Source organism: Anopheles marshallii, chromosome 3 (genome assembly GCF_943734725.1).
Source record: "Anopheles marshallii chromosome 3, idAnoMarsDA_429_01, whole genome shotgun sequence".
In the NCBI taxonomy this organism is placed as follows: Eukaryota; Metazoa; Arthropoda; class Insecta; order Diptera; family Culicidae; genus Anopheles; species Anopheles marshallii.
In genome coordinates this window covers 78,537,929-78,562,535 of record NC_071327.1, presented here as the reverse complement: position 1 = coordinate 78,562,535, position 24,607 = coordinate 78,537,929, and the positions used below count along the sequence as shown (strand labels likewise).

Genomic DNA, 24,607 nt, shown 5'->3' with positions numbered 1-24,607 from the left:
ATAGGAAACTCAATTAAACGCAACCGAACCGACCACCATTTATTAGAAAAATGCTTTCGCGATGTGTCCCCACCCCACCCTATCGCACCCGACAGTGGGTTCTCGCATTCGAGAGTGGGGTAAGGAAGCTTCCGATCGGTATCGGTGACATACTCTAGACGCACACTCGCAGCCCAACACAGACGATCGGGATATCTCGGTGCCGCACGGAACATGATCTCTATCTGCTATCGGTAGTTTTTCAAAAGGAACCCCCATCCCCTCTAGGGTGTGATAGCAAGAACAAAAAAACAACAACATGATCTTCGTTGTTTTCCTTCGTTGGTGTGCGTGATTCACGGCAAGGTGCGTCTGGGTCAGTGGAACATCTTTCAGCCGAAAACAGTGGCACACGTGTGTCTCTCTATTAGCACCGAAGACCGTCCAAGTCGAAATTTTCCATCCCTCAGCCGGCCGCGTACACAAAGTGTACGCGCAAGCTTCTGCAATGTTTGCACCCTTAAGGGCTGAGTCCATCAAGGCCCAACCAACCGGTGACCACCCGGTACCGGGCGGATCAGCTGAGCTAGAAGAGGATGGAACTAGTTCAAACTTAAAGCCGGCGGACATAACCAGCTGCAGCGGGGTGTGCTATGCAAGCGCGATCGCAACACAAACCGATGTGGGCAGTGGGCACACGAATGCCTGAGGTACTTACGGTCGACTGACTCAGCAATATATTTCATTACGGGCGCAAAACAGATGCGTCCCGGTAGGTTCTGGTGATGCTAGAGACATCGACACAGAACTGCAATAAAAGCAGTTATCTTGAGGTGAAAGTCATCGAAGTAGACAATGTAAAGACTGTCACCACAAAAGGGAAAAACTCACCACGCCCAGACCTTTGTTATGTGCTAATTAACCTTTAGGAGAACCTAAAGTCCTTAACGACCCTCAGATGGGGCCGCTTTTCGTTGCTGCCAGAACAAAGCACAGGGAGCAAGTCATCTACAGTCTCATCCACAGCGAACATCAAACGATCCACCCAGCACACCAAGTTAATGGGGTTGACATTAATTAATTGTCTTAATCCGAAGTGTAACACACACACACGCACCCAGTCGCGCACACAACCAAAGCGAGTTTATTAACGCGTTTTTATTAATCAGGCCAGAATCCACCATCCGTAATGGGATTACACACAGGGCGCAGATACATCACTTACAAGCTTTTTTTTTTTGTTCACCAAACACTCCACGCGGCTGGGAAAACTTTTTCATTCATTCCGTCTCCACATGCCGCTGGGGACACTTTGGCGCGGTACAACGGTAGAAACACAGGGTGTACAGGGTTTGAAAGCACTTAACAATTTTCTTCACACAACCTAAACAATTTGGTACACCAAGCGTCTGTCACGCTATGCGCAGAAAAAAAATAAACAACACACGTGCTACTTTGATCGAATTCGGGATTCATTAGTTTTGGTGGACGCAAACGTCAAGTGTGCAACATTTGGAAAATAAATCAATTAAATCTGAGGAGGGGTTCGTTATCTTCGGGGTTGCAACGCTTTAATTTCCTGCCCAGTGTGACGCGTGCTAGTTGCGTCGGGAGAGGGTGCACAGATTGAAAGCTTTAATTTTATGACCATTCGGCAGAATTGGTTGACGTCGTCTGTCTGGTGGGCTGTTGGAAATCTTACCCTCAAGTGTCGTTACCAGCGTACCCAAGAGGAGTGTCGAAGGCCCGAGACGCTTTGTCAAGTGTCTGACTATTTCCAGTGCCACAAATATTCAAGTAGCTGGGCGTTGCAATACTAAATCCGTGCCATTTCTCCCTATCTGCCGTACCGTGAATCGAGGGGGCTCCACCTCAGTTATCTTCAAATAGCTAACGAGATTTTATTGCGCTAATTAAAACGTATTGAGTCAAGTGTCTGGGAACAGCTCACCTCACATTTTAACGGCTGTTTCGGGCCAAATTTCTAAGATAAAAGCAATGCGGACGACAAAATCGTCAATCATCTTAACATCAGTTGAAAGGCTGTGTGCAGTAGCAGGTAGGTAAGACGGTACAGCTTCGCTTTTATCACAATTCCCGCTCGGCCAACGACACGTGCTCGCACTTTCCCGCGTTCTGCGTCACAAATGGACGTTTGAAAATAGTTAAACTTTGGTCGTAAATTTCCATAAACATTCCACGTCTCGCAGCGTATCGCTCTTGGCTGGTGGAAAAATGTGTCCTGCAACGCGACGCCTAATGGATATAAATGGGACATACTTCGGCCACCGTGGCCAAATATCTTGCCTGGATACAACACAAAATCACATTGACCGACAACGCGGTGACCTTTGCGATTTGGTTAGCACTTCATCAAATCACACCGGGGCCGGAAGTGAGTTTGAACAATAATGTTTTCTAATGGATGTAAACATCGCCAGAAACAACAGCCTAACAACAACAATTTGTCATCTGTTTTGTTTACGGACTTTCTTAAATTAAAAAGACCTTCCCGCTTGGTAGGACCCTTTACAGGTGAAACATTCCTAACCGGTTAGTAATACGCATTCGACAACTGTTAATATTAAACCCATTCAGCACTTGCACTGTTTGTTGCAGAAATTCACCTTTTTCTTCACGTTCTTTCACACTATTAGGATTATAGGAAACCTTTCCACACCGGAACCTATCGGAGCTCCTTCCAACACGGTAGATATATCACTTATGACCACAAGAGTGGCATCTGATCAAGAACTTTATTCGCAACTGGTAGACGGCGCGAGACACCCACCCCACAGCATGATCTTCATTGACTAGAGCACAGTTTGCAACACGCTACCGGAACTGGAGTGGCATTCGGGTGAGATAACGTGTCACTCTCTCGCTCACCAACAACAACACACACACGCATATCGGTCGATTAACGTTAACCATGGTACCACACACCTGGAAACCGCATCAAACCGATTCGAACTACCAGGTGTACACAGTGCAGTGGTCGCGACGAGAGCAGCACCGTGACACCGGGCATTTCGGTTGCACTGAGTGCACGTACGGCGCGCGGTCGGTTTGGTAAGGATAGAACCAGTTCAAACTGAGCCGAAGATACGCTGTCCTGTGCGTGCGACGGTGAGTGTGCGTGTAGCGTGCAGAAACAACCGATCGCGATCACGATCACGTTGACTCACGTGTTGTTTGAACCATCGTTATGTTGTTGCGCATGGCGTATGCGACATCTGGAGATACACGGGTGTCGTCTGGAGAAGAGAAACATTGAACACTTTTGAAGATGGAATTAAGTCACCAAAAGCAATGCATCACAAATAAGGCAAATGTTCCATTCTATAACACATTGATGAAGCATAGGAAATAGAAGCAGATAATAGGATGTAGCAAGAAAAGTGAGAAACACAGGATGTTTAATTGCCCTCAGAAGAACACAACCATTAGCTGATGGTGTAGAGGACAATACGAACCAAATATCAATTAGGCAGAGTTTTTACAGAGCATCAAGTCCAAAACAGCTTTTTTCTGTAGTCACATATTTTAATAAATTCGGGAGCTATACCGGCAATATCACTGTGATCACACAACCAACTTCGTATCTACACTTTATTATATCTTGCTGTTTAACCTAAATTGTTAACGAGATAATTGGCCGTAGTCTTTCCCGAGGGCCCACTCAGTTCGGCTTACGCATTACACTGATAACCAACGGACGAAGTTTTGGTAGTTTTTAAAATAATTCACACAATTAGCTGCGTCCAAAAATCACCTTTACCACAAACAGCATGTTCACCATTGGAAAGCACTTCAAATAGAGCAAATTCCGGGTAGCATCATAATTATCGATACCAACAACAACAAAAACAACCCCCCCCCCCCCCCCCCCTCCGTCACTTTTCCCACTGTGCAACATTCCTGTGCAAACGCAATACATTGCATTCACAAATTTCCGCTAATGCAATACGTCCTGATCTCGCGCGGCCACGCGGGCACATAATTACCAACCGATGCGCAGCTAAATGGAGCGTACATCCCAATCCAATGCCAATCGGTAAACAGCCAAGCTGGTATCGCCCATGCACCCGATTGGCCGAATGAAATTTGTCGAAAATAGTTAGAAATAGAAAACAGTTCTCTGATTAGCGTGACATTCGAAACGACAACCGCCGGGACAACTATCAGCCGGGGTCCCTTTCCCCACCTGCACGTAAAACGAGATCTAATTGCCGAGTGGACACGGCTGACGGAGTGTTGTTGCCCGATAACCAGCCCCGGAACACCGGACCGGTGGGGCACAAATTAGTCAGCTTAACAACCGATGGTTAGCGGATGGTCACCAGAACGAATGGTGCCCGAAATGGGAACCACCAGCACTATCACCATCATCCTGTTGATGCGCCATATGCCATCTTTGGGCAAAATGCTTTTTAAGAGCATTTTTAGTCCGTCGCAAATGGGGTAATTGATTTGATGGCGAACATTTTGTGCTCAAAGTACTGTGCGCGTCCGTTCATTTCGCTAATTAAATTGCCATTTGCCGCTGCTGCTACGAAATAGACGGATAATGTGGGCGACGGTGGTGGTCGCGTATTTTTCGCCAAACTGATTAACGACGATTGTTTTGATCTGCTGGAACACGCCGGCGAGGTGACGATGTACGATATCGGAGCGGTTGAAAGTGGTACAACGAGTGTAACGATCGCGCGACACGCTGAGTCAAGCGTCAATAACCTATTTTTGGTGCTGTTGCTTTGGTTTGCCATTCGCGCACCCAACGCAAACCGCTGTGAACCTGATCCGTGCGGTGATCGGTGTATTCCAACCGGGTTATGCTACCTTCACCGTTTCCGGTTTCTTATGCGCCGATGCCGAGTCAAGGGCGTATGCGAGCCAACGACCACATTACCGATGCATCGTTGGATCACCGAAATCACCGCAGACGAACTGTGGTTTGTGATTACTGTCCATTTTCTGTATCCGCTATCTCTGTTTCCTTATAACTGTTCGTCACGTTTCTCGCTCACATGCGAAACGGGGAATTACACGGGGAACGGGAATGCAAACAAGCAAACACAGTGGACATCGTTTCTTTCTTACGCGCGGGATGGATGATTGAAGTCTCGTTTGACCATCAAATTAGCGTACGATCGAGAATGATCTTGTGTAAGCTAGACATGAAAGAAACCATTATGGGAGACGACTTTTGAGCATCTTTCATTGAGAAAAACAAACTGGACTCGAGCATTGAAATCGGATGTGGATTGACGTGAACGGGTGATCTACTGTCTGGCAGATGGCTAAGAAATGACGCTAGTGAAAATTTGAGTAGCTTGCAAGGTGCCATTCTATTCATAAGATCGAGCTCTAAGTTCCCAGAAGTGAGTACTAAGCGAACAAGTATTCTCACTCCATTTTCTCTTATAGTTTCATAAAAGCGATGCAATGGACAGCTTCAAAAGTACGGTTTAATACACAATCCCCATGCGAGTTAAGATGTATTCGCAATACCCTTCGATATGATTGTCGTCTCGTCTCTCGTCGTCTCGTCATTGTCTCGATACAATGTTTGTAAGATCTTCCGCAAGCTAGTTGTGTATAGAACACAGGTTTCGTCTTGCAAAAACAAATGTATATCAAGTGTATATCATTAAGATATTACCTTGAAACAGTCGGGATTGTGTTCCCCACTTTCTTGATATCGTATCTAGTTGCTCTTTAAACAAGAGACAAGCTCTTTGTTGCGAAGGTAGTGTAATTTCTGGCGTGGCCAAAAGAGTCTTCAGCGTGTCAACAACTAGGCTGGTTCGTGGTCTAAATACATTACTCAAAACTGTTCAGTATTGAATGTTGTTAATGGGATTATTCAGGTCAAAATGCAAGACTTGCCCAAATGTACTCAAATAGATGTACTAAAAATGTAGAATAATACTTTGGCAATGTTGTCTCCTGCGACTGAGGCTTATAGAGTTGCCTCAAGGTAGTCTAATTGCTTACTTTACCGGTACTACAACCGCTGTTGTGGCCTGCTCCAGGAGTCCTCTAAACCGGACTTTCTCGTGGACGCATCAACTGATAATATGAGCAGAATGCTTCCTTCACCCTAACAGCATACTCCAAGTTTGGTTCTCAATGTTAGGAAATTTCTTCCTTCATCCTAAACAAACATACTTCTAACACAAGTTCTGTAAATGTCACATTTATCTAATACACTACTCTAATCTATTCGACGTTCATCGCAAACAATCGTACATCGAAGTGTTCTTAAAATTATGATGCGCTGCATTACACACGCCAATAGTTGCTTTTTTCTCTCAGAAACATAAACATAATTAATACAATCATCAAGCTAACCATCTACGGGCAATTTAAACATTTCGCCCTACATTCACAGTTGTTTTGTTGTTGTCGTTGTTGCTTTCACCCCCGGCTTTTCTAACTGATGATTTGAAATATTATCTATCACAACACATACAATTACCAGCCCGTCCTGCCCAACTGGCCCCATAACCGCGCTTGGCCGCAGCACGTATCGCGCCCCTGACGGTATTATTAAACATCAACCATCAACAAGCGCATTCCTAGCAGGAGCACATTTATGCATCGGCACACGAATGTTTGTGGAGCAACTTTCCACAGGGCAAATAGTTGAAAGCCCGTTTGTGCAGGCCCAGAAAGCAGACGGATTATAATAGTGTGGGCTGCAGGATGTGCACATGCCAGGGCCCATACCGGTGGTATACCGTCCCATCCACGTTTCAAGTGTTTTATTTATACTTCTAATTATGATAAATTGCCGCATTAGTCTGCCCGTACTTGGTGCTTGCTGCATACCAGCAATCCGAGCGGTAGCATATGAAAATCATTAGCCAATCTGCGGTTGAAGCAAAAAGCTAAACAATGGCATCATCATACGAGAAATCAAACAATGTGCCATCGCTGCGATGTGCTTACACAGGAGCGGAGCCTTTTTTTTACTGTTGTTGTTGCGTACATGCTGAATCGATTGGCTAAATATAGCGCAAAACGTGTACGTATTTATTTTTACAATAAACGGAATGCTCCAATCCGCCAATTATTTCGCTTTACTGCAAAACTGCCACAGAAAAAAGCTTCCATTTTGTGGTCTGCTTTCAAGCCCATAATGTAGGGCATCCTCGACATCAAGCGAAAGAACGGCCCGGTTTTGTGGAGCAGGACTTTACGCTAGACACACGATAGGTAAATTGAAACAGTCTTTCGCTACGTGAGTAATGTGCCTATAATTGAATCGTGTACTATCGCTAATTATGGTTTCAACGAGAATACAACAGTAAAACAGCCCATCGATGGTTTGAAGGTGCGAACGTACCCAACAGGCCGAACAGTTTGGAACAAACAGTTTCAATTACCTTTCCAGCACACAAATTAGTTGCCTAACCTAACCTACAATTAGTGGCTATTAAGGTGATCCACAATTCCCAAACATTGCGATTCTTTAAATCCTTCTTTGTTTAAAAAAAAACAGGCTTTTCAACAAAACTCCCCAAGCACTTAAAGCTCACCAACGACCGAACTGGGTGGGCGCGATGGAATTGGCTGTAATGTTTACGTTCGCAATCATGCAAATAGCGGTGGCAAGTTCCGCCCACGTGGGTTTTATCCAGCGGAGGGTTCTTTTGCTAGCAATTAAACATTCAAACATTTGCCAAACGGTTATCTGCCATCCCAATGGCAAAAAGGAACTGGATTGATTAAAAGGGAAAAGGGAAACGGAAAAAAAAAACAATTTCAAATGACAGCATCCGATCGGACGGAGATGCCAATTCTTTGCCAGTGTTTGTTACTCTTTTTACTCCCGTAATGGGCCGTTCTTTCGATCGGTATTCGAACCGAATTAGAATTCATTGCTCATCGTCCTGACCTTTTGCCTTTTCGTATGTGTGTGTGTTTTTTTTTTTGCAAACGTCAGAACAAAATGTGCGACCTAAACCTTTCGCGCCACTGCAGAGTACACCTTCGTCTGCAAAGTTTGACCCAGCCGGCACACAAAACCACCGATTGACCTTCATCGGACGAATGATTGATGCCGGAGAGCGAATCAACCAGCCGCACCCACCCACCCACGGGATCTCACGTCGGGGAATCATCCTGGCCGTTTGGTCGATTCGCCGTAAACCAACACGGACACGCAGGACTTCGCATGCTGGGTCACCCTTCAGTCTGTTACCTTTCATCGAATGGGTTATACTGTGCTAATGTTGACTTACGATACACTTTTGTCCGTTCTTCTCCCACAGAACTGCCCCGCGGGTTAAGTTTTATCCCTTCAAGCACGAGGGGTTTTGTGCGCGTGTCCAGCGTTAACCTTTCTCCCGGCCCGTTCTGCTTTTTCTGCAACGCCACAACGCGTGTTGTGTATCCAAAAATATACAAATCATTTGCTGATTACCCTTTTTTCCGGGGGACCTTAAACGATCAACATATATCGACATTCACCGGGGTTCAACGGTATTGGACACAGCGTACCAAGAATAGGACCGTATATTTCTTCTGCTTTCTCGTCCATAACAGCAGGCATCTCGCTGGGTAGCGCAGTGTGGTTATTCCATTGCTTAGCGGACGCGCCACCGAAGTTCTAGTCCCGGTCACGAATCGAACCCAAAACCATAGTTCCGCAATGCGAAACGGTAACAGCAGCAGCATCCCGTCCTTGCCCACTGCTCACGGTGCTTTCGTTCCACCCGAAAACAAGACAAATCATCCGTCGTCGCACCTTGCCAATTCCTCGCACTCGTTAATCTCACTGTACCCACTCGTAGGGAAAGGGTGTGTGTTTTTTTTTTTGCTCCTCCATCCCACTGGACTACGCGCAAGGCCACTGTCCAAGGTTTGACGGCTGTGTTTACACAGGATACACCGCACCGGGGCAACGGTCTAAAGGATGATTATGTTTGCCGATTGTCCCGGGAACTCGCCAAACAAGGGGTGTGGACGTTGAAACGTCTTCACCCGTAGGACAAAAGTTTCTCCCCCGAGTGATCCAATTATCGGGCTTCCCGGAAGTCTTTCTCCGTTCTTGGGCCGGTGCCGCTTTTACCACCTCCGGGTAATCATACAGTCCGGTGGGTTTTCCAACGTCGGAGATGTGAAATATCTGGCACAGCTGAAGAGTCCCGGGTAGTTCGTGTGGTAGGTGGTTATCGTTACGTTGGTGACCTCCTGGGGGCATCCCGACACGGTTCAATGAGAGCTCGGCCCGTCGGTGATTTGGCTGGTAGTTGCAACGGACTGCGTCTAAGGAACCCGCTCACGGTGATTGAGCATCCATCACTTAACGCACACAAAAAAAAGCTTAGTCCCCGGGAGGGTTTGCAGTTATTTTGTTACGGAATTTGTACCGCTCTGCGAAACGGTTCTTCAAACTGGAAAAAAACAAGAACAACGCAATAATAATTTCTTATGTAAATGATTGCGTACATCTTAATACATTGCACAAATCAAATTTTCACAAAAACACTGACGTACTTTTAAAATGGCGCATGCTGCATAAGGATCACAGGCAACTGCTTCGGGGAAGTAAATTTAACCAATGAATAGAGATGATACTTTCACTTTATTTCACAGGATTTGTAACACGAACAATCCGCTTTTCCAAACCAGCTCACGATATGTGAGCCCGGTGCCTAGGGTACCTGGGCTAAGCTCTCACTCACAGTCAAGGGCGCTTCCCTTGATAACTTAATTTGACGTTGCTAAATTTGACAGTTCAAACCGGCCCCATTCGAAAGGGAAGTTTCGTTCGACTTGGTAAATTCAATTAAACTTCACCTCAACGATTATCGCATAATCATGCTCGTCGAGAACCACAACATAAGTGCGACCCTAACCTTCGAGGCCGCGTTACTGCTGTGTGGGGGGAAAAAAAATAAACAATCCCCTTTAAACTACATCCACCGGATATCCGGCACTCGTGCGTCCTTTTAGCATGTAATCCTCGACACCACTCGCACGATACGGTGAGCGAGCAGGTGGTGATAGTACCAGGGGCAAAGAACTAACAAATACCTGTAAAACCAGTGGATAAATGGTGGAAAAACTTAACACAGAAAGCACCCTCTCTCCCCCTGCTTCTACATGCCACAGGCTACGCGGCTACGCCGTACCGGGTACGTAACGCATAGTACACAATGAAGCGAAACCCCGGATATCTTGGGAAAACCAGCAAAAAAAAAAACATAGAATATCGCACATATCCTTCTCTCAGAAAAAACGGACACCATTTTTTCTCTTCTCTTGTTCACTTCACTATCATTTCGTTTGCCTTTACTTTACAGTGGTACGGTTTTGTTGTGCACTTTTCATAACCTTGAACGTTACCCATACCTCAGCGATAGCAAAAGTTCTACATTTTCATAGTTTTTATCTTCCCCACGACCCAACACCGTTTTTGTGCCGCACTTCCTTGTGGCATTCCATTCCTTCACAGTTCCCTGCTTTACAACAGGGGGTGTTTTTTTCCTTCGTTTCTTTCACGGCACCGGAAAACCATACTTTCGGTTGTAGCCATTTCATTTTCTTCGAATGTTTCCTTTCTGTTTGTTACGTTTATTATCCGGTTCTTTTCACCAGGTTGCGGCATTCGCGAGCCTTGTGTTTCGATTGTTTGTGCTGTCGACATGTTCTCTGTGCTGTTTTGTTCGCTACTTTTGTGCAACTGTTTTGTGTGGTTTATTGTTTTCCGGTTTGCAGAGAGCTTAGAATCAATATTTGTGTTGAATTGCCTGTGCTCTAAAAACGAGCAACAACTACTTTTGTTTTTCTTTCCAACTCATAATGCATACGTTCCATTGTTTATTGTGTTTTTTTCGTAAAGTTTCTACTAAACATAAATGTACTTTTTTCTTTCCTTCTGCATGATCATCACCAACAATTACACCCTTTTAACAACAAAGACAAAAAACGCAAACTTACAAAAGAGGTTCGACTTCTTTCCATAATGTAGCTATAACCACAATGCAAGAAGTACCTCGAGAGGATGATTTTATTTCGGGATTGTTGTTTTTCAGGACAATCTTTGTACAATGATCTACTAACGCTTTCCCCCATCTGCACCACTTCCTTTCCACCGAGAGGAATAATAAAGCGAGAGGGCCCAAACGACGTGAGAGTTCTGCACAAATAAAATCGAGAGATATACGATCGAAAACTTCTCATGGATGAAATTTCCACATATTCGTTTATGTGGTTCTTTTCCTACGCATAATTTTAAAGCGGCTTGTTTTCTTCTTACGTCCACCTTCACTTGTCAATTATCCTGCGACTCGGCTCGACCGAGTACTAATTGAGCCAAACATTAAGCAAACCATAAAACTGCACATATAATTTACGCTAAGGTATGATTATAATGTTATAGGCTATAAAACAATTAAGAAAAATATTGACAAATTCTCATCATAACACCTAATTTCGAACGTTTGCTAACATCCGAACACACAAATTCTCATTTTCAATTTCCTGCTTCACCGTTCCTGATGTTCACTTCGATAAGATAGCTATAACTTACGGGTCTGTTGCATATTTACACAAAATTTTGAAATGCATCTACGGCCGGACGATTCCACAGTAGTTCCTTGAAGGCCACACAGTCAATGGTGGTAAAATTTCAAGAAACGACAAAAACCGAAAAAAAACTCCGTCAGCTTGGCTTCGCAAACTTTCTACTTGAAACTTCAACGGACGTATTCGTTATCGGGACCGCCTTTTGCTACAGCTGTACTCTCGCGTTCTATAGAGGTCGAAGGGTTCCAATCGATATGGGAGGATTTTTGTTCTTGCGCGTCGGCTGCACGGACATCGGTGCTACCAATACCTTGGACGACGACGGGGATGACCCATTCGATTCGGCTGCTTCCTCTCCAACTTCCTGTTGAAGAAACGAAAACAAAACGATACAGATTAATGGTCCGTCATCCAACAAACGTTTTCTGTTATACGTAAGCTACAAGTAGACGACAACGATTGTGATACAATTCTATCTTCCACATGATAAAGGAATAAAAATCCTTTGTAGGCTCTACAAACACAGGATAGTACTTATCTACTTTATAGTGCAAAATTTAAAAAATGATGATTGTGTGTGCAACATTACATTTAAATTCGTACAGCTTGCCAGTTTCATTTGTGCCAGCTGGGAAGCGGGCGTTAGCGACTGCGTGCTACCAAACGGTGATGGCATCAGCGTGGAAACGGTTCGCTTCAGCTTCGATGGCGTTTTGTTGAATGAAAACACCCGACCGACCTGCTCCGAGAGCAAGGATATGAAGAAGAGAAAAAAAACATAAACGACCAATTTTATATTAAAATACCTCGTTTAAAGCTTCACCACACACCAACGTTCGGCAAACGGCAAACCTACCTTCATCCGTGTCTTGGAAGCAATTTTGAACGCTTTCGACAGCGTGCCCACATTAATGTCGCTCACGTCAATGTCCACCTCGTCCGAGGTGCTGTTGATCAGAAAGTGGCCCGCATCCGTCCGGCACGCATTCTCGGCCATCTGTTTCGACAAACTCTTCAGATAGATTAGCTTGTCCTGCTCCTCGTCCGCAATGTTGAAAGAGTACTGGCGATCCTTCGCGTTCTGGGCCGGCTCGCGGCAGTGCAACATAAACGCGCGCGGACTATCGACAACATTGACCACCAGCTGTACCGTACTGAGCGGCATCAGCTTCACGTGTTTGTACGGTTTCGTGGTTGCGCACGACGAACGCGTCAGATTCAACGAGTTCGTGTTCGGCGACTTGACGTTGTTAAACACCCGGGAACGCTTTTTGCAAACCTCGAGCGTATCGCTGAACAGAAACAGTACCAACGGGTCACCCCGACCACTGAGGCTATCCGACAGTTCCGTTACCTCGCACCGCGACACGAAACTTCGATGCGATGACACGAGATGAGGCTAAATGGGGATGGAACGGGAAATTAAGGAAACGCTAACAATAAAAAAAACAACCTGCAATATAGAAATTTCCCACCCTCCCCCGTCGTGCGTGAGCAACATACCGGACAGTTGTCGATGTCGTTGAAAATATCAAACATTGCCATCTGTCCCTCCGTTTTGCGCTTATCCTCGTTAATGTACGTCATCACCTCTTTGATCGCTTTCAACGCATCGTCCAGCTTTTTATGGTCCGGGTTCGTTTTACCGGTGTGTTTCAATATGTCTGGAAAACGGCAAACAGCAAATGGTTCTTATACATTTCCCCTTTTGTGTTTAGATTTGATCATATATAAGGCTCCAAAAGCTCACCGTTCAGCAGCAAACTGATACTGGGCAACCGTTGCACAGGGCGTATCATTAAATCCTGCAGTGACTGTCGGCCACACTCCGGTTTTGCCTGGTTGATCTTAAGGAATGCATGAAACCGCGGATTGCTCGCATCGCACTGGACGAGCGTTTCCTTCATCTGCTCGAAAAAGTTCACGTACGGTGGGTAAGCTTTCAGCAGATCGTCCCGATGGTCCAGCACGATCTGACCGATCAGTACCTCCTCCGACCAGCTCGTGTGTATCATCTTCAGCCGATCCAGCATACGCTTGTGCACATCGTGTATGGGAAGAAAGTTGCCAAAAATTGACCGCAGTTCCGACTTGTTTAGCAGCGGGTTCTCGCTCTCGACCATCTCCTCGAGCGGTTCCTTGAACAGCTACACCGCACAAAAAAAAAAACAAGCACAAGTAGAGGATTAATTTTCCAGCAGTACGACTTTCGCCAACAAAGGCTCACCTTCACTATCGTGTCCAGTATGCCAACGTAGTTCGATTCCGTGTGGAAAAAGTCCATAAAATGGTTGTGCCTCATCGACTGCGTTTTTGCCGGCTGCTCGTTGGAAGGTTTGGTCGCTTCGGGAATTATGTTCTTCTTGCTGCTCTCATGCTTGTCCGGGCTGGCGGTACAGTCCAGGAAGCTGCCGGATACGGACAGCAACCCGGCATCCGACACGGACGATCGACGCTTACCGACACCGAGCGGAGTACCGCCACCGTCGGCCGGTGTGCGCTGGGACAGACGTTTCCGTTTGCGCTTGTTGAAGCTTACCGGCAATGAATCGCGCCGGTCCACCGCCGGGGTGTGAGCTATGCTTTCCAAATACTATTTGTTGTGCGATACAAAAAAAACGTTACAAAACTTCATACAAACTGAAAAAAGAAAGAAATGTAGGAGATCGTTACTATGGTAACGACACTTACATCCGCAAACAGATAGTCGATCTCGTTCGCATAGCCTGCCTGGATCGTGTACCAAAACCAATCGGCCTTGACGATGTGTGTGTTTTTGTTCTTCGTTTCCGGTCTCGCTTGAACGACATGCTCGTCTACGACCTGCCCCAAGGAAAAAATACAATATCAAGGAAAGAGAGAAAATGCACCGGTGGTGAAAATTGGTATCAAAATAAATTTATATAAAGAAAAAAGGAAACAGTTGTAATTAGCAGGAGAAATACAGTGGGACGAGAAAAAGTATTCAAAATACTGTTACTAGAAAAGAGAGGAAAACAAGCACGAAAAGGACGTTAGCACCGTGTTAGTAGTCGTGAGAATAATATTAGCTATTACATTAAACAAAGAAAAAAACACGTCATTTTAGATGTTAGCATTAGTGTTAAAAAAAAAACACCAAAACGGTATTAGGATTAAGATTTGTTGTGGCGGTGATGTTGGAACGCAATGCGATATTAAATGGTGGTGATACTGATTGAAAGCGGAGACCCAAAACATGTCAAACACTCTCCAATTCCTTCGAATCGGAACATACATTGCAGATGTTGCAACAAATAAAAACCCCCTGTTGTGTGTGACGAGTGGCGCTTACCATTAAGCGTGGCGCATACGGACGACTTTTAAGTGCCATTCATCGGCGGGAATTAAACATTTTCCAAATGGATGAATAATTGATGGATGGCCTGTGGGTGTGTGTCTCGGGTGATGTGCACATCAAATATATGGTCCAAATTTTCCAACCTAACAGATAAAACAAGGAACCACGCAACCACCGCGCAGTTTTTTACCAAATTCCCGGAAGCGGCAAGTGATTCTCGGTTCGAAACAGACGTAAAAAGAAATGTGATTTTACTTGCTTTCCGATCGTTAATTGGGCTGAGCATACAACCCAGCCAAAAAAGGCGAACGGCCACAGGGAACCATTTAAAGCGCATATAAAAATGCAATGAGCATAAATTAAAAATCAAAACCCCTTCCAGCTAACAGGCGAAGGCAGGAGCGGATGAAGGATAATGGTGCCGTATGGACGTGAGGTGTTAAAATAAACCAACATGGTGTCGAAATGGTGTAGCACAACATATTCTTTTTTTCTTTTTTGACAAACTGCAATTTTGCTATTCGAGATGGAGTGTGTGATGGAGAGAAAAAAAACACCCTTGTACATCAAAAAGCTATACACACTTCAACAGGTTGACCGACCGACCGATAACGATCATCCAATCAATGCTTTCCCGCGGTTCGCAGAGTGTTCCCCACTTCGTTAGAATGATTCATTCGCACGGGACTTTTCCATTTTGATAGAAAACACTCCACGCACACCACACACCCATACACCGAAATTTGCAAATGAAAATCAATTTGTAAGAGTGAAAAATATTAATCCCATCCGTGTGTACATCGCGTATTTTTTTCTCGCACAGTGTTTTTTTAAACGCACGTTAATAAATTCTATCACGCGTACGTTTTCTGTCCAATAAAAATAATTTTCCCAACGACGTGTGTGATGGAAACATTAAAAGCATTCTGCGAACGATAGATATGAACCTCGCCATCGATAGACATTTGTATGCACATTGGCATTACGGCGGTAACAAGTGTGAACATTTTGGATAATGTTATCAAGGTTTTTTCAATCGATAACTACACAAAACGGTAGCAACAAACAGAAAACAATCCATTGCTTACTGTATGTATGAAAAGAAAAATAAAACAAGATTTACTTTATCATTTCGATGGGTTTTCCCTTGTAATTAAACTTCGTTTCTGCTTCTGGTCTGCTGCTGCTGCTGAATAACATATTATAAAAAAATCCAATTACATCATGATAATTGTAGTGGAATTAATGCGTTTTTGAATCAAATTTAATCCACACCTAAAAATGGGCAATCCGCCTGGTGTTCCCGTTTATTTGGTATTGGGGAAACTAGCAAAAAATCACGGTGCGATTTTTATTCCATGCTTTTTTAGCTTTTTTCAAACTTACGAGCGATTGAGAGGACACATTTTTCCTTCATTTCCACCCACCAGCGTAAATGTCCGACTGGTTGCGTGAAAAGTGTGCTCTTCCGGAACACACAAATCATATACCCGCGTCCTGTGCATTCCCAATATCCTACTCCTTTTTCGCACTTCCGCGTGCCATTGTAAGCCGCATTTTCATTGTTTTGTTGCAAGTCATACCACCCCGTACTACCCACACCAGCACCCCTCGCCGTTTGCATTATTCTACAAAAAGCATTCTCTCGAATCCTCTCAATAGCTTTCTCAGCACTTTCCCACGTTTAAAATTGCACAAATAAAATTCCCGTTTTTATTCGTCCGCACAAACCGGATACAGTCCATTTGTTTGGCGCATGAACAACGCACGCGAAAAACCAAAACAAAAACTGTCCAGATTGATGATGAAGCGGCAGATAGAAAAGGAGACAGTAATATTTATATAGTTTTATTTAAAACAAAATTAAAAAGTGACTAATGCAAATAGTCGCCGGCAGCACACGCGCTCACGTACGGCCCAGCGGTGCGTTAAAGTAAAAGCAAAAACACAACAAATGAAAACATAAATGCAATTGATGAATAACGAATCAATGTGCTAGCAACAAAACACGCACATGCATGCACACATTTCGCGTTAGAGTGAGCAATTGTATGTCGAGGGGTTCAATCTTTGAAAGCAGCACACAGGTGTACGTATAGAAAGCAATAGAATGAAATGAAAATATCGCACCTCTACTATCCCACCACCAACGTTCATTTGTCACCTTTGCTTTCCTCTTCTACCGTTATCACCCTTTTTATCTGTTATTGATTTTATTTTTCATAAGCTAAATACATTCGACGGACGACAGAAGAGAATTTTGCCACAGCTCCATGGCTTCAATTTTGTTCTACCAGACATTTGCTACTCTATCTGGCTTTATTGTGTCTATGTAATGTACTTCTTGACATGGTCTACAAATCACAAACAGCAATTTTAAGTATGATTTAATGTCTTGAAAAGAGCTTTCGTGTAGAATATTGCTGTTTCAAATTCACATATCTAAAACCTCGAAAGGGACATTAGAAAAAAAAGGAACGACTGTACATGGTGGGATCTACAAGAAGTTATATATTACGTGCTGCTGGTTGAAGCTAACGTCCGATTATGCGATAAATAATACATTGTATACAAAATTATAATGTGATACAATTATGTATTTCAATTGGATCCTCCGGGTAAAACTGGAAAACTCCCGAACCTTCATGAAAAAAAAACCTCGAATTTAACTAGAAAATCTACAATGTTTTCTTCACGTGTGGATGTGTGAAATACACACATAGTTTACAACATGTATGAAAAGATTAACACAACACCAAATCCAATATGATTCCAAATCCAAACCAATATTGGGCGGAGAGTGTAAACAAAAAGAATTTCAATAAGCCATTAATCCTTATAATGAATGGAAATAAAAACGTTAAATGAATGAGGAAAATAACAAACGGACTTAGCAACGGAAATCATAAACCCATAACATATCGCGGAAACAATGCAAAACACGACAAAAGTACACGGCATGGAGCAGATAACTTCGTCTCATACCAAGGAATTACAATGCTCTGCAGTCGTTTTGTATAAAAAACAGACAATCTCACACAAAGGACAATCAGTTTTCATTTGTTACACGCTTTTGCGGGGAAATTTCGAGCAGGTTAATAGACCTTCAAGTATTGAGAATAAACCTCAGATGAAGAAAAAAATGAAACATGTACTCAGAACAACCTCAGCCATTCCACTTCTACCGCTTGTTTGGTCTGTACTCGCTTGGTCAGGGAACATCCGGATAATCCAGATTAAGTGATTGCCACCGGCAATGCTCCACCCATTTATGGTCACGGACCGAACAAGGGGATCTTTGGACGACTTTTCCACAGAGCGTTCCAGCAATCGACAGCCCATTGTCGGAACAAGGGGCAACATATAACCGACCACCAGCCGGACCGGAGGATCTATTCGAGGCGGGTGGACCACATTTCCAACCGTCCTCCTGTTTCTTCCTACCCTTACGTACATTACACATTACGCTTGTCGGAAATTGCACTTAAAACCTTCCAACTCGTAATTGGATCTGTTCTAGCAGCCGTCGACAAAGCAATTAGTGGGCTTACTTTCGTTCTTCTTTCAATTAATTCGATTCGATTACTACTAACAAAAAAAGGGACATTCCATTCCTTCTCCTACTCTCCAACAAGAGCGTTACATCTTGATAGGGTTCGTAAGGAAAAAACCAGTTCCACATTGCCATATACACCAGCCACAACAACATCATAAGTCTATCGAACATCAGTACTAATCTATGAAATGGGAGTTATTATGAAATTACCACCGTACGAAACTATACACCGGGATACTTGCTACTAACTTTACGATCTTTGCACAACCACTTTCCTCACATTCCTGAGAGTGCAGGGAGAAGGAAGAACTTTAGGGACAAAAGGGAAAACCGGACATAAAGGTATGTTGAGCTGCTATAAATACCGGCATCATTTCTGCATCTTCCAATTGGGTACCGACGATGACTTCTCCATCATCGATCGTCATTGATGATACTGCATGTGTTGTAGTTACAGTAGCTTCCTCTTCGTTAAGCTGCGTCAAGCCATTTTCCTCCACACGTACGTCGGTGTTCGATTCTCCACCAATCGATGCAATCGAGTGACGTTGCTGTAGCGTTGTGTTTTTCACAAAAGCGTTACCATTTCCAACAAGCTTGCCCCGGCTACGTGTAACAATTTTCGATGCGGAACCATTTGGCGCTACCGGTGTTTTAAAGTCCACCTCACTGCGATCCGACAGTTTGCAGTGTTCGGGTGTGTGCATACCAACACCTGCACTACCGTTCGATACTTTATCCGTCGACTTGAAATTACACACCTTCTTCAAGCTGTCCAGATTGGCCGGCGTTATCAAACCCTTGCTCTTGATCGTCTTCGGCGTATCCTTCTTGCTGCTCTTGGTAATCTTATCCCTAATGCTGCGCAACTTCTCCTTTACCGGTTTCTTGATCGATTCGTTGAATGTCGCTTCGATCGTGTTGATCGACGCAGTGGATGCGTTCGGATCAACCGAACTACGCCGTGAGCGTAGCATCTTGATCGGTGTCTTTATCGCGGCAAAGCTCATACTACGCCGGATACCGCGCGTAATCGAGCCCGTACGGGTTAGCTTCGGTTTTTTGGCCGAACCACCAACGATCGCTCCACCGTACACGTTCGATGCAATTGAAATGTCAACCGATAGGAGGGAAGGATCGTCGAAGCTATCTTCTGGCCGTTTGCGCTTGTACGCCTCCCGACTGGCGATCACGTAATCATCCATATCGTCATCATCGTTATCTTCATTCTCGTTCTCCTCATCGATTTTACGGAACGATTCGTCAACCATTCCACCACGTTCGGACCCCGTTTTTAGAATCGGTGAAAGATTGTTTGGGTCTAGAAATTCGTTTGCTTCGGCCGATGTCAGTACGATTCCGTCCTGCTTTGGAGTGGGGCAGGCTGTTCGAACCGTTGCACACGAACCGGTGGAAGGATCTCCTCTTTCTACCACTTCATCGATGTACGGCATTGGTGGGCTCGAATCCATCGTTAAACGAGAGCTACGCTCCGTACACTGATTCTGATTGTTGTCGTTTTCCGCAATACTTAGCATGTGATCGCCTCTATTGCGACGAGTGTGTGTTAGTATGCCGTTTCCTGCCGGCTCTACTGCCATTCCTTCTGACGATTCGTTCTCTTCCGGTAGGGCTGGTAAAACCACACTCATAACCTCGCGTTCCACTGCGAGTTCTTTGACGCTGTTGCACTCTGGCAGCTGCTGATGCATTATCTCCTGTTGCTCATCGGAAATGCATTGACCATTTGTTTCTGGAACCATTTCTTTGCTCTCTTGGGCTGCTTTCTTCGGCGACGCACTCTCTACGGCCATGGTAGCATCGATGAAATGTGCCCCACTATTCGGCATAACCTGAAAAAGTGAGTCGAGTGTCGGTGGTGTTCATGCATACTTAGAAACAGTGGGAAAATAGGACAAACAATAGTCGAGAAGGGATTTGAATTGTTGGGTATAAACTGACAGATTCCTTGAAATTTGATTTGAAATCTCAGCCAATACTCTGCTACAAGTGTGCTACCTTTTCAGAACGTAATCTACATACAAACGGATGGACGCACACATACCACTCCATTCTCATACCTCTTTTCTCTCTCCAATATCCGATATCCTAGCGATATCTGATTTATGATCAATTATTTAACCATTTCCGCTGATGGACACACCACAAATCACCGAGCCCGGCGGCATCCATGTGTACAGGTTGGTCGCACTTTCGGAAGCGACCGCGGATTTTCCACGCATCAACCACACTACGCCACACCACCAGAACCACACGAGGAAAACTCGATGAAAGCGAAGCTGTATCCTGCCCCAACACCTCCGGCACCCCCATCTATATCCTACATCTACATGGAAAGCCGCACAAGGAGAGTATGATAGCAATTAATCAATTAAAGCTTTTCAGAATCTCGCCACGGATCTCGGTAACGGACGGGCGTACTAACGGTGTTAGGGAAAACCATCATGGATCGGTGGACGACATATCACCCCGCGGACGTACATGGCACGCGCGTGCGTTTCGTGAAAAAGGGGTTTCGAAGAGATCCTCGTACAAACGCTCAACAACGCTAGGATAAGCTTAATGAACTGCGCGCACGAGTTGGGATGTGAAAAACGGAACCAACCAAGACCATCCATTAATTACACTTTGAATAAATTGTAAAGCCCGGGCATCATATATCAAAACGCCCGAAGAGAGAAGTGTACAACACCATCCTGCCATCCAGGGTACTCGTGGAAAGTGGGGACACCGGTCATAAATTTCCACAATCCATTACTGTGCACCCGGCGCGCTAGCGCGTACTCGAATACACGAATGAAAATCAATCGGGGACGATTTGAAAAGTTACAGCAGTATAAATTAAATCGGTATTTACAACAACCTTCGAAGCAGCGAGGTGGTCGATGGGACGGAGTTAGCGACGCTAAATAATTGAAACAATATAATTGAAATCCTCCGTGCTGCAGTTCGCTGGTGTGATACTGTGGAAGTAACTGTTTGAACCAACAGCTTCCAATCGAACGGAGGTTAATCAGCATGCACGGATAGAGGGACATTGGAAACCCTATCGTGGGTACCACTACTGGAACGTGAGATGCAAAAGAACGGTGGGACAGGGACTCAGCTGAAGTAACGATTATGTCATAAGCTCCTATTACACACTCGATTAAAAGGGCATTAGCGATACTCGCAGAACACTATTACTTATTGTGAGTGGCTATTTGAGTCACATCATCGACACGGGGACACATGCCAGGGTGGTGAGATATGCTAGGGTGCGATCCGTAAACACTTACTACGCTTGGCGGTGATTTACGCGATTCAATGGAAAACCACATTGCCCCACCGTCATCCGGAAACCGTCAGGGATTGATAGTTTTTTTCCCGTGAGTTTGGGGTGAGAAAGCGTGCGGAATTAGTTGCTAGTGATGGAGAGTTGGTCGTGGTAGGCGTTGATGATTGTATGGGGATGCAATAGCGAACATTGCTATTCATGTATTCAAATGTATTCCTGAAGCTGTGAATCCCTTCATGCCCCATGCATTGGCTGCAAACCCAGGCGGTTATATAGGAGCGTATTACTATACGTGTTGTATTACACTTTGATGATACTGCTCTAACTGACCATCAAGAGCACGTTTCATATTGATTCTGATGTGAAGCTATGATGAGTGCAACCAATTAAGACGAACATTCGCTGATTGTGCACAACAGCCGTGTTAGCTGCTGAAAAAGGATGGTTCCAATTTGTCCATTTATTGTTACTAAATTTCTTACAGAATGACCCCTCTCAACAACGCTCACTCGAATACTCTGTCAATGCGAACATGCGTCTCCTTCTCCCTTACGTCTCCTCCAAGTCCATTTATTTTAGTTAATTTTATTTACAGCTTACAAAAAAAAAAAGATATGATACAGAAGGAGAGAGAGGCAAAAAGGTGCACATAAAGCAAACAATGAGAAAACGTTATCACCACCCCAGTACACAGTAACAAACATGGTTACATCTCTACAACGTGTACGAAAGCATACACCATACAAAATTTGCTGAAGGAAAGCTTGGAGGAAACAACATTTACTAACATTTCCATATGTTACTGATGCTGCTCTCTTTGCCCATTTTACCCAAATCAAGCTAAAGTGCGTAATGTTCATTTTTGTTTGATTGTTAAAAGATCCGTTAGGTTTAACACGTAACTTACCACATGCGAACATTCGGGATCTTCCAGATCGGTCGGAATGCCACCGTTTGTCTTTAATACATCGATCATGTGCTGCTGTTCCTCCTCTGGAAACCCGAAAAAGCACACCTTTTGCCCTTCGAACGCCTTTAAACGGTGCAGCTTCGTGAACGTTTCAATTGTCGCGGAAAAGTTAGGATCGTGGCGATTTTTCCACGCTTCCAGCACCCAATTGGGACGTATTATTGCCAACCGGAACGTCATCGCGTATCTGGAACGGAAAAAAGTTGTGATTTTGGTTGGTATAGTTTATTGTTCCACATCTTGTTCCAGAGAAACCACTTACCGATATTTCTCTCCTCCACTGGAGTTGCAAATCAGGTGAGTAACCTTCGTGTCCATGCCTTTCCTAATCGATCCGCCCATCGAATGAATCAAATGCACCAGATGCGTCTGTGAAATAAAAATTGAGGAAATATGTTACACAAATTATGACCAAATCAGTACAGCTTTCTAGAAAGCCGTTAGCCATTGAACGCAAAACTTCCTTTGCCTATTCACCAACCAGTCTGAATATTCCAAGCAATCAGAAATCGTATCAACTGTACGAAAGCAGTGTGACACTGGTACAAGATGCTAAAATAAGCATAATTTGTCCATATATATTTCTTCCCTGGTCTACCGGTGACACATTCACAGGATTGAAGCTAAAGCTAATGTGTACAAAATTGAACCTCAAGCTTTACCACCATTCTGGCGACGCCCCACGCTAGAGGTGTTACTTGTACAACACCAACCAACATCGAATCGTGTCCACAGAACGTCGAAATCTTATCAACGATTCGCCAAATCGTATTTGTAGTACGTGTTTCGTGTGCCTTGATTCTTTTACATATTCTCATTACACTACTTGTGCCTTGTAGTGTTCGTGATCGGTATTCTACACAGGTACGACACGATTACCACCACCCGTGGCCAACTGTACGTTCTTCCATCCGCACCGAGCATCAACGGGAGGAAAGTAGAACATATTACTTCATTTAATATACCACACAGAATTTCTTTCTGTACTGGTGTACTAGCAAACAGGCGAACGACAGCCAACACGAAGGATATGCCAACAGTGCAGCTTTAAGTGATTTCTTGTATCGATGCTCGTTGACTACCGATGGCTTTTATACATGCTGCCACCATGGATCGCTAACGGGTATTTCAGCAATGTACAACAATTAGTATCAATAAAATGTACATCAGACCGTCGAGGATTTATAGCTATTTAATATGTCTGCAAGACGTTCGAATTAAAATGCTTGATCTTGTGAACGGATTGTTTATTCCTCGCAATACCCATCCTATCCATTATTCAAGCAAACAGTATTCACTTCATAACAAATACCACACTTGCATCAGTTAGATGAATTCTTACGAAAAGGGAAAGGGATAAATATCCGACAAATCTTCTTTACGTCAAACGTTCATCAATCGACTGGCAGGAAAACATGGTTTAGACAAGATTTCAAAAACATCCAATCAAGAACCATCCACCGCATCCATTACCGCACACACAGCCGATCTTATTATCAGACTGTTTCGCTATTACCAGTCAGAAGCCTCCAGCAAGGATAATAATAAGGTCATAGACAGTAACACGTGACCTGAGAACGCAATCAACGAGTCCAGCCATTCTCCTTCGAACCCCTCTCGTTCGAAGGCAGTAAGTAAGCTAACAACCCTGAGATAAAGCTATAGTAGTCCTCTTGTCCATAGTATCTTCCTTCCCAGTCGTACCATTCTCCCGAACAATTCCAAGAATGGGCGGTGTTATTTAAGAAGTCGTTCGGAAAATCAACAATCTCGTAACACCTTCGAAGAGCTTTGCTGCAAAAGATCAATACTATCCAACCGGCAGTAGAACGTAAGCACCAGGATGTAATGACAATCGCACCGCTGCACTGTGTATGGCCCATCGGCGGACAATGGTTGGGCCCGGTGTGCATTTAGGGCCAGGGCACGCAGGAAAAACAC

At 44.4% G+C, this 24,607-nt stretch overlaps 1 protein-coding gene across 1 annotated transcript in view; it reads right to left on the bottom strand.

The window, feature by feature from the left end:
- Positions 1–11,749: 11,749 nt before the first annotated feature.
- LOC128716208 (protein ECT2) overlaps positions 11,750–24,607 on the bottom strand; it is a 63,359-nt gene continuing 50,501 nt past the window's right edge. Inside the window, exons 4-13 of the mRNA XM_053811127.1 lie at positions 22,929–23,035; positions 22,604–22,853; positions 18,764–20,251; positions 14,215–14,346; positions 13,751–14,116; positions 13,274–13,670; positions 13,027–13,187; positions 12,380–12,922; positions 12,113–12,262; positions 11,750–11,887 (exon numbers count right to left, since the gene is read on the bottom strand). Of these exons, the coding sequence (XP_053667102.1) occupies positions 11,750–11,887; positions 12,113–12,262; positions 12,380–12,922; positions 13,027–13,187; positions 13,274–13,670; positions 13,751–14,116; positions 14,215–14,346; positions 18,764–20,251; positions 22,604–22,853; positions 22,929–23,035 (3,732 nt within the window). The remainder of the gene's footprint in view (positions 11,888–12,112; positions 12,263–12,379; positions 12,923–13,026; positions 13,188–13,273; positions 13,671–13,750; positions 14,117–14,214; positions 14,347–18,763; positions 20,252–22,603; positions 22,854–22,928; positions 23,036–24,607) is intronic.